The sequence below is a fragment of the Centruroides sculpturatus genome, unplaced genomic scaffold, assembly GCF_000671375.1.
Source record: "Centruroides sculpturatus isolate CEXI.00-Female unplaced genomic scaffold, Cexi_2.0 scaffold168, whole genome shotgun sequence".
NCBI lineage: Eukaryota > Metazoa > Arthropoda > Arachnida > Scorpiones > Buthidae > Centruroides > Centruroides sculpturatus.
In genome coordinates, this window is record NW_019384519.1 from 533194 (window position 1) to 544213 (window position 11020).

The 11020-nt window shown below is 30.9% G+C and overlaps 2 protein-coding genes across 1 annotated transcript in view; one reads left to right on the forward strand and one right to left on the reverse strand.

The window, feature by feature from the left end:
* LOC111622687 overlaps positions 1–11020 on the forward strand; it is a 200844-nt gene that overhangs the window by 140023 nt on the left and 49801 nt on the right.
* The window catches only part of LOC111622686 (15-hydroxyprostaglandin dehydrogenase [NAD(+)]-like), a 6683-nt gene continuing 1084 nt past the window's right edge, over positions 5422–11020 (reverse strand). The window contains exons 2-7 of the mRNA XM_023365111.1: positions 10780–10903; positions 7910–8007; positions 7734–7830; positions 7580–7656; positions 7150–7289; positions 5422–5746 (exon numbers count right to left, since the gene is read on the reverse strand). Of these exons, the coding sequence (XP_023220879.1) occupies positions 5620–5746; positions 7150–7289; positions 7580–7656; positions 7734–7830; positions 7910–8007; positions 10780–10903 (663 nt within the window). The 3' untranslated portion in view covers positions 5422–5619. The remainder of the gene's footprint in view (positions 5747–7149; positions 7290–7579; positions 7657–7733; positions 7831–7909; positions 8008–10779; positions 10904–11020) is intronic.

Genomic DNA, 11020 nt, shown 5'->3' on the forward strand with positions numbered 1-11020 from the left:
ACATTACACAAAGGATCTATCCGATTCGTACTTGTATTCGTTCGTATATAAAAAACTCTTGAATTGGCCGTCGAAAAATTTCACGTATTCGTTAAGCATCTGCGCAATATATATCCCGGTTCCAGAAAAATAGCAACGTGGAAAGAACCCGAAACCAATAATGATGATAATTTATTATTATTATTTGTTAACCAATAATAATAAATTATTATTATTATTATTGGTTAACAAATAATAATAATAATAAATTATTATCATTATTGGTTTCGGGTTCTTTCCACGTTGCTATTTTTCTGGAACCGGGATATATATTGCGCAGATGCTTAACGAATACGTGAAATTTTTCGACGGCCAATTCAAGAGTTTTTTATATACGAACGAATACAAGTACGAATCGGATAGATCCTTTGTGTAATGTTTAGGCAAATTTTTCTTGTTCTTCAAATAACCCCACAGTCTTTCGATATTTTGGGTATGTATCCCGGTTTTTGGATTAACAAAATTTTCCGAACGGTTGACCGTTCTCTGCTCGATATCTATTCCTTCCAATTTGTCTATGTTGTTGTAACCTTTTCATTCGTCGGTATGAACTATGCTTCCAGAATTGACAAATTTATAAATAATCCAATTTAGAGTGGTTTCGGAACGGTCGTTCACTTGACAAATAAAGCTTAAAAAAGTGCCTAAATTTATGGCAAATTTGAAGTCACTACTACCAATTTTGGTATCTAAACCTAAATTTACATCATATTCCGATTCTAAAAGTTTATAAAACTGACTAGTTGTGCATTTTAACCAAAAATCTTTAGAATTAATTTCTAAATTATCCATTCTTATTATTATCAAATTAACGAAAAAAAATTAATTTATAAACCTTGACTGCTTTTAAATTCATATAACTTTCGCTTCTGTGTCACTGAACGCATCCGCAAACACGTTATCGTTCGATAATTTATATAATTCGTCACAAATATTTAAACAGCGCCTTCTACGTCAATCGTCGCGAATCGTCGAATCCTCGATCTTATTCGAGGCTACAGGAAGAGCCGCCATCTTGGGTACCTAGGGTAAATTTAACCTATTTTTATTTATTTTCTAAAAGTTATATTAATAATTGGGTTGAATGCAATACTTCTATTTATATTAGCGACCTGCGGTCGTCATCTAATGAATATAATTATAATTAATCAAATAATTTTTAAAAATTATTAAAAACGATGGAGTCAGATAATCAGTCGTTACTTGTTTGCACTATTAATTAACCACTACACGGAAAATCAATTCTTCAATCCTTTCTGACTTATGGAGGTTAAAAAACCCGCGGAATGCTGGGAAAGCCTAATCAGATATAAAAACTAAATACGTTGTGAATTGTGGGAGTGATGCATCTATCACTGATGGCTAACTTGTATCATGGTTTGTTTATGAGAAACCCTACTGAGGAGCCGATAACGGCGAAATGCATTTAGGTTTGAGTATAGAGCAGGCATGGCCAACATACGGTCCGCGGGCCGGATCCGGCCCGTCTAACGAATTTATATGGCCCGCGATCAATCTTTCAATATTAGCTATTCAAGTCCGAATAGCTGGATGAAAAACTCTGACGCCTAAAAAACGGTCAACAATTCATTGTGCGTTTAGAGTTAACCCTCCATTACAAATCTCGTAAGTACAGCGTAGAATGTTGATAAAGCACGATAATGTGAAAAATGTATCTCTAATCTCTATGTACAATTTAGTCTCTACAGGGTGACACCACAATGAGATTGCGGCCGGATGGCCGAGTGGTCAAGGTGGCAGCCTACCGCTCTGGGCGACCCGGGTTTGAATCCGAATGGGTCGAAAAATTCCCAGGAATTTTTCGGGGGGTGGTCCGTTCGGATATGTCGGGCCCCATCCCTCACCACCCGGCAGCCCCATTGTGGGCCTGGCCGAACCCATAATAGGCTTGCAAAAAGAGGCCCTCTTAGTGCTCACAGGGCGGAAAGAGTTAAAAAAAAAAAAAAACCACAATGAGATCTCGCACCACCTCAAAATCTTCCTAGGGCAGCCTCTGGTTCGGCCCGCGGAAAAAGTCGTCTTTTTAATTCGGCCCGGGAGCAAAAGCTGTTGGCCACACCTGGTATAGAGTAAACTAAATAAACAAATTTTTCTCTCAAAGTTTACCTTTTTTTGACTTTTAATTTTTTAATCCTGGCTCTAATTCAAGTTTAAGTAAATGGATTAGGGTCTTGGAATTTTTTAGCCTCCTTAAGTCAGAAAGGATTGGAGAATTATTTTTCCGTGTACTGGTTAATAGTGCAAACAAGTAAAGAATAATTATAGTTAAAGTATATATAATAAAATAAAGTAAACTTACTTGTTGTACTCATATTGAATAACTATTTCGCATTAGATGAAACCACATCGAATAAACTCTTCGACAATTAGCTAAACTCGCTTTGACAATGACCAAAATTAGAAGCGTTTATTGTTAATGCAACAATAGATAATAAATATTGTTGCGCGGCGCGTCCAACGCGCATTAAGCGCACGATAATCAGTTAATTGCTTATTTCAATATGAAAAACCTAATATAACAGATTGGAGGGTTATTGCTACTTAACATTACTATATTTGCTACATTTTACTGGTTTTTGCTATTATTAGGTCCTCAAAGAATTGACTGCGAATCTCGATTTGATATTTTTCTTCGGCGTGTCGCGTGGCGTTGCGTTTCTTTATTATTCGTCAAATGTTTATTAGTCTTTATTTTTTACAACTATCTTTCCACGGGGCGGAAAGAATAAAATGAATTGCAGGCAGTAAGGAAAATTAATGTAATTATGTCAGAAAAGAATTTTGAAACCATATTTCTTTGGCTTCTTGCGTAGATATTTCATGTTGAATTTGGTTTTGTATGAGAAGCTAAATTATCTGTAAATTTACCTCTTTACTTAGAATCGTGGGAAGATTATACACTACTTTATACAAAGAAATAAAATAGTGTATAATCTTTCTACGATTTATATGTATTTGATTTTTATTTTTTTTCACTTGACGTTATCACGTGTCTTCTTTTCGCGAACAAACAACGCTATTTGTTACATTTCTATATTCTGTATCCATTATTTCTTTTTGTCTCGATAATTTTAAATATGGAAATCCAAGAAATATTTTAAATTACAAATAAAATATAACGAATTTACTGAATTAACAAAGTTTCAATGAAATTTATGTAACCTACTTGCGTAGTAAATTCATTTCGGACAGATTTTCTACAGAAAGTTGCTAAAAATATTTTTAAATTGAATTTATTACTTCTATATTTGGATATTTTGAAAATATTCGTAGCAGTAATTGCTCTTTGGGCATTAAAGAAAATATATTTTAAAAACGAGAAGAAACCGGACTGTACAAAGATTTATTCCATTCACGATAAAGTAGTAACTAGGTTAGGCCTGTGGGACAGCAGTTATTATAGTAAACAATTATTTATAATTTAAAATATATTAATTTAATACATCTTAAATTTTGTACGCGAATTACGCCAGAAAATTTGTTCACGTTTTACAGTGTACCTCTAGCCAAAGAAGCTTCAGAATTAATGGTCTCGTCCAAAGTAATCTTTATAAGTTTAATTTTTATGCCTTTTTGTCTTTTTTAACTATTTATAATTTATTTTGTATACTAGTACTTTCTATATATTAACAGGACTTATAAGTCCTGTTAATATATAGAAATAATTTATAATTTATTTTGTACTAGTATACAAAATAAATTATAAATATATCTTTCTAAGTATGGATGCCAAAATCTTCAAATATAAAATATTCTCATGTGATAATCGTTTTGAGAGGTTTCGGTTATTTGATATCTTTTAAGTATTGACAGAACCTTTGCAAATAATATAACAAAAACCCTATAACATATATGAGATACAGAATCTTTAATTTTTTTTTTTTTTTTTGGTTGAACACTGGGTTATAACCAGGGCTGTGGAGTCGGAGTCGTGGAGTTTTGATGTTTTAGCCGGAGTCGGAGTTGGAGTCAGTAGATTTTTACGCGACTTCCACAGCCCTGGCGGGGCTGTTGAGTCAGAGTCGTGGAGTTTTGGTGTTTTAGCCGGAGTTGGAGTCGGATGATAAGGAAGAGTCGGAGTCGGTAGATTTTTACGCGACTCCACAGCCCTGGTTATAACAATATAACTTACTAACGTTTAAACATAAGGTTTTATTTTTTTACGATACTTTTTGGTGTTTTGAAAACAACAAAAAAATGCATAAATGAATATAAAATTTCAATCATTTAAAGCCTAGTTTTGTTTCTTAAACATTAAATTTCATTTATTACTTAATAGAATTTAGTACACGTTTCTGCTTCTTAATTATCCTTCGAGTGTTAAAAGAATTTTTATTATTTATAGTTTTTTTCTATACTAAAATTTAGTGCTTATCAGATTATTTTAAAGATTACTGGTCTACATTTAAATTATTTAATTTATTAATTTAAAAGTATCTTTGTAAATTCATAATGGTAAAAATATTATTCGATGGAAAAAAGTTGAGAATCAACATTTGCAAAATACTTCGGAACTTGAAAAATTTTTTCCATTTCTTAGGCTATTCTTTTTATACATTGAAAAGTACGTTTCAAGGATCACGAAGTGTCCTTTCGTGAAATTTTGAAATATTCTCTTGTAATAATTATCTCTTCTTTAAAGTAATTTCCATTACATATACATGGAGTAAGTTTTAAGACTGTCATATATTTACACTGTACAGTAAAATCTGTTTAAATCAAAATCGCACGGTTTCCGTTGTTGCCAGGTTACCGTTTATTGGGCTGCAATTTCAAAAACTTGTAGACCTATAAATTTTCACTGTCATCTGTCTGTTCGTCTGTCTTTCCTTACTATTGAGAATGGAGTTAGATAAAGATGAGACCAGTGTGGAAAGCATAGGAGCAGGGGGCCCCGATTAACTATATACAAACTTATGATGCAAAGAGAGATTCGAGTTGGATGACGGGCACGACTCCATTGCTAACGAAAAAGTATGATGCACTTTACTAATTTGAGGTGGAGAGCATATATTTTGAATGAAATAAATTTAAAATATGATTAAAAATTGCTGCTAAGAATGATGATGATGTCACAATAAATAATTGGCGATTTATTTATTTATTTTTCGTTTTATTGAGGCTCCATTTCAGCTAGTTTTTATTATTGCCGGCTCATAATGTGGACTATTCAACCAATTGTTTTAATCTCATTCAAAAGAAAACTATTTATATCGTTTTATATATTAAAATATGTAACAAATTTTTCAATAATAGATTAATTTTAATAATATATTTAGTTTAACAAAATATACGTAATAAATCATAAATTGTTTTATTACATGTGCCAATAAATTTTGATTTTATTTTCAAATTGTCAAGTCATAAAATAAACATTAACGGGATTTTGAGATTTATGTATTGATTTAATTTATAATTTATACAGATTTAACATTACCAAGAATAAACGAATCCTTTCGAATCACTAAAAGATATGCGAAAATAAGACGTGTTGAATTATTTTTATAATTTGGCGTTTGTAACTGAAAATATTTGACTTACATTTATACAAAATTAATACTATTTTAAGTACATTTTATCTGGAAATTGTACATATTCATTTTCCTCTCCTTTAATAACAGTCATAACTGCTCCCGTATTTCCTTCTTCTATGAGCTGAATAATTGCTTCGGCCACTTCACTTGATCTGAAAATTAATCACATTATTAATTTGACACGACTCAAAATTGATTAAAAATCCTTTAAGAATTTCAGCTTTTTCTAGAGAATTCTATTAGTTCATTTCACCTTAAGATCTGGTGATTGGAATTTTGCCTTTGAAGAATATTTTTGCGCAATTCATAAATTTCGATCAATTTTTGATATTTTTATAGCCTTATCAATCGTGTTCTGTAGCAACATTATAGATGTCAATAAATGTTCGCTAAATTTTTAATTATTAATTTCCTATTCTCACTCAGATTCCTTAACAATATATGATACAATCAACACACCTTAATACTGAGAACGCACATTTATTGAGCTAAACAAACGTTTTCAACCCATTTCATGGGCCATCATCAGAGGCTAAAGATGTTCGAATCTAAGCAATTATCGAACAAATTATTATTAATTATATTATAATTAATATAATTATAATTATANGAAATGAATTAATTTAGGCAAATCAACAAGAGGTTTTTACTATCTGTCTCGAGATGCCATACAAAACACTAAATCTTTCTTCTACTTTTAAACACAAATTTCATATACCCTGTTGCAATTTGATATTTTAATGGTTAGTAAATTTAAACTGTTCTTCGATACTGTAGGTTGTGTTTTAAATTTCTGAATTACAAATTATAACTCTTTGAACTGTTTATTTTTTCTTTTAGAAATTTTTAAACGTTTTCTCGATGTCTCGAGAAAAATATTTTTTAAATATATTTAAAATATTTTATAAAATGCATAAGAAACAACAAACATTTTGCAGATAAACATCAATTTTAATAACAGAAATACTTCTCTTTTCTATTAAAATATTTCACTTTGAATTTCCCAATTTCTTGAAATTATTGATTAAACATGTTCAGAATTTTATCTTATCAATCTTAATTTCTAAATTTATATAATTTATTCCTAGTTTAATATTTTACATAGCATTGAGTAAATAAATTTCTCATATAAACTGTTATATAATTAGCAACGTATGGTCAATTCATACAGCCACTAAATCTGTATACGTGTTTTTAGTACTACTCAAAGGCTATGGATGATAAGTAACAAGCAGCAAGTGAAAAAACCAATGACGTAGTCAGTTTCAAATGAAATTGACTACGTCATTCGTTTGTTTATTAAGCTGATTGCCAAATAGACTCTTCTTGTATTTGCATAAATTGAGTGTTTTTATAAAACACGTTCTGAATAAGTTACATTATTTATATAGCAGTTTTTAATGGAATGTACATACTTAATTTATAATGGCTATGGATAATATACAAATAGACGAATTAAAAGATTCGCTTTAAAAGGTTACCTTAACAGATGACGGTTCTATTTTACAAATTTATAATTAATTATAATTAAAATTTCACTTCAAGTTATACGTACTCCATTGGTGGATTTCTTTCTAATATTCTTATAAAATCTTTATTGATATTCGTTGCTTTAACATCATTTTGAAACATTTCAGTATTTACAGGCGCTGGGCATACACAGGTAAACTTAATTCCACTTTTTTCATAATGGAGCTGTTGACGTAAGATATAAATATATAATTTTATAATCAGAAATATTGTAATAATAACTGATTAGATTTTGTATTAACGACGATTCGTTTGTTAATTTATTATTTATTACAATAAATAAAGAGATAGAAGAGCTTAAAGAGCAGTCATAATTAAATGTATAACAATAAAAATTATAACAGAGTTCATTTTCAAAAATTTAACATGACGAAACATTGATAATTACAATTATTTTGTACGAATTTACTCTAGACATATATTTAAACTAGCGCATTTATCATCATTTTACTTACTCCATAACATCTTGTAAGAATGATTACACCAGCTTTGGTTGCTGAATAGACAGGTTTTGGTGGCACAGGTTGAAGACCTAATATATAAATTTTAAAAAATTGATTATCTGAATTAATTATGTGCACGGAACGAAGTTTCAGAACCTCTGAATACCTCCTACAGAAGAAACATTGACAACAGCACCACCATCTCCTCCATTATTCTTCCCCATATACTTTAATGCAATATTGCAGCCATATATCACACCGTTCTGCAAAAATTTTGATAAAAAATTTATAATGTAATCAATAAAATGAACTTTTAAAGAATGGAAATTGCCACAAACTTACCAAATTAACATCCACAATTTTATTACCTTGAGAAACTCCCGCATTATTTATTAAAATATTTAAATTGCCAAATGAATGTTTGGCTTTCAAGTAAGCTTCTGCAATAGAATTAATCGAATCAACGAAAGGCGTTTCATAAAATTAATATTTATAAGACTGATTTCGTCGTAATATAAAAGTATTCGTGTATTATTTGCTACAGTACGCTAATCTAGAATGTAACATGAATTTTCTTCAAGAAAGATTTTTAAAAAATGGACTTGAATTGATTTTAACAGATATACGGTGTATTCCTTTTGAATAAACTTAGTGTGTCTTATTGTATGGCTTTCTTTTTTAGATAATATATNACATGAAATAGCAAATATATATTAAGTACATATTTAAAAGCATTTAATTTTATTTAAATTTAACAAGTTAACAATATTTTTACCTCACTTATCCTGAAACAAGATATGAACACCATCCCATATTTCTTTAACAAAATTTATTAATGAAGAGTTAATTTACATAAAGTATTTGCAATATTTGGCTGTTAATTTTTAATTAGTTAATTATGTATATTCTTATTTCATGAGCATCCAAACTTCATTCGTACGTTTAAATGGCATCCAAAAAGGATCGTAAGTGCAGGCATAATATTTCGAGGTGTCAACGTTATGCAAAACTTTTGTAGCACTATTGGCTAAAATCTTTGCTTGCGAATCCCATTGACTTTCCAAAACTGGCATGCCCGAGAATTGCCTATAATAATTACAAGAAATAAAAAAGTGTATATCAGCAGTTAACAAGCATTTTAAAAAAGGAACAAAATAAACATAATTCTGAAATTAAAATCATTCATTAGAAGTAAGGGAACAGGCATAGTATTGTCAAATTTATACAATTTACATCAAATAACTAAATTACATTAAATTCACTAAAATTACATTCCTTAAATAGGTTTTTTTCCTGCTTATCTTTTTCTTCAGGAGAGTGAATAATAAGTGTAAAGAAAAAAAAGAGAAAGCTTTAACTATTTTCCCTACCTGGCTGCCCCATTGTGGGTCTGCCGAACCCATAATGGGCTTGCTAGAAAAGCTCTCATAGTGTCCATAGGGCGGAAAGAGATAAAAATAATAATAATGAAGATATGACATGCTATCTGCAATCTGCAACCAGTACAACATTTAGAGCATGCAGCATAGATATTTGAGTGGTGGAACATGATAAATTTACCACAACTTCAGCATCAATGGGTGAGTGGATAAAACTACCAAAAGTTGGTAGTTTGTTGTGGATTGGCACCTGGCCGAAGACTGGCTACATGGAGTTTTCTTGGACTTTTTCACGTTTTTAACACCTAAATAGAGGCAAATAAACAAAATCAAACTAAACCTTCAGCATGTTTTATAGACTGTCGAGGCACTGTTTTCTGGAATGGAGTGTATAACTGCCACTAACGCTGTAAGTCAGGTGTAACAGACGAACAGTCGCTGAGCCTGGGAGGAATGAAGCTTTAAAATGGAACTGATAAAAAAAATCGTCAAATATATTTAATATTTTCGTACATTTTAATTAATAGTAAATTTAAAACTTCTTATACAGAACAACTAATAAACCCACACTAATTGTTTATTTTCACGAAGACACATTAAACAAATTAACAATTCCACCAGTGCCCGAGTGCATAACACTACTGAATACTGGAAGTTGGTCACGGGTTCGCGCCTGACCAATGAACTGGCCGTGTGGAATTTTCCGAATTTTCTTCACGTGTTTAATTTAACCCCTAAATACCTCTCGTCGTAATGGAGAGTTGATATGGCGACGATCCTCTGTGTCTTCTCCGACGGGATCCAATTCCTTTGTATGGAGATCTATTGGCACAAGTACAGAAATACCTTCCGTGTGCGGATGCGCCCTGAGCTTCCGGGGGCTCGAGTTTTATTCGCTTGTCGTGGTAAAGGAGTCACATGATCGTCACATGTTGACAATAATGGTGCATTATTGACACCTATGTGTCAACTTTCCCATCTAATTGTTATAACAAACGGTGACCTCCGATCTAATTCTCACCAGGAGCGTTTTTTCTATCCGAGTTGTTTACATTTCTTTTTTCCGACAACTGCGTTAAATTCGCGGATTTCACACCAGCATCTAAATAGGGGGCCAGTTTCCTACAAAAGATCTCCGCAATTCGCTGACGTGTTGCGTTGTTGTAATTAAATAAGTGCAGAAAACAAATTATCATACATTTTTTATTTAATTGTAAGAAAATGGTAATTAAGACAGCAGGTAAACACAAAACAAGTGAAATCAATCTGTTTGTTAATTGTAATGAAATCGTATATCGAGATCTTTAAATCGACGTTACACTGCATTTTATCATTTATTCACAAGTGTTTTGAGAAATAAATGCATTTCAACCATTCACTTCACAGTCGACAGAGGTTCAATATGTCAAAAATCGTTACAAATTATACTAATATTCGTGCGGAATTAATATACAGTAAAACCTGTTCAAGATGGAAACCTGCCAAATTTGGAAAAACCCATTCTGTGCCGTAGGAGTCCGATGTATACAGGTTTTACTATACTTAAAAGAAGCGCAAAACCGTTGTTGAAATATAAATTTACAATGATTATTTTAAGCCAGAATTTTAGTTAAAATATCTGCATTAAATGTACATTTGTTTACGTAATTATTCCTGCATTAACGATAAGTTATGTTTTCCTAATTATATTGAAGTGTAGAGTTTCGTGACGTTTCTTTAAAATATATTCTTTGCTTCTCTGCGGTTATAATTAAGAATTATAACAGCAAGGAAGCAAATATTAACGATGTATTCATAAATTAATTGGATTTAAGTGTAAAATACAATAAATACTCTCAAATTCTTCTGAAGAGGACACATCACATTTGACAAAAATGCAGTTTGATTCTCCATAACTCTTTTGCAACTCCTCCACTGTGCGTTGACCTTTTGCAGAATCCACATCCGCGCAGCAAACCTAAATATTTAGACAATTTTATCAATCTATATATCTATATATTATCAATTTATATATCTATATATTAGACAAATATATATATATATATATATATATATAATCGAGTCAAGTTGGTAA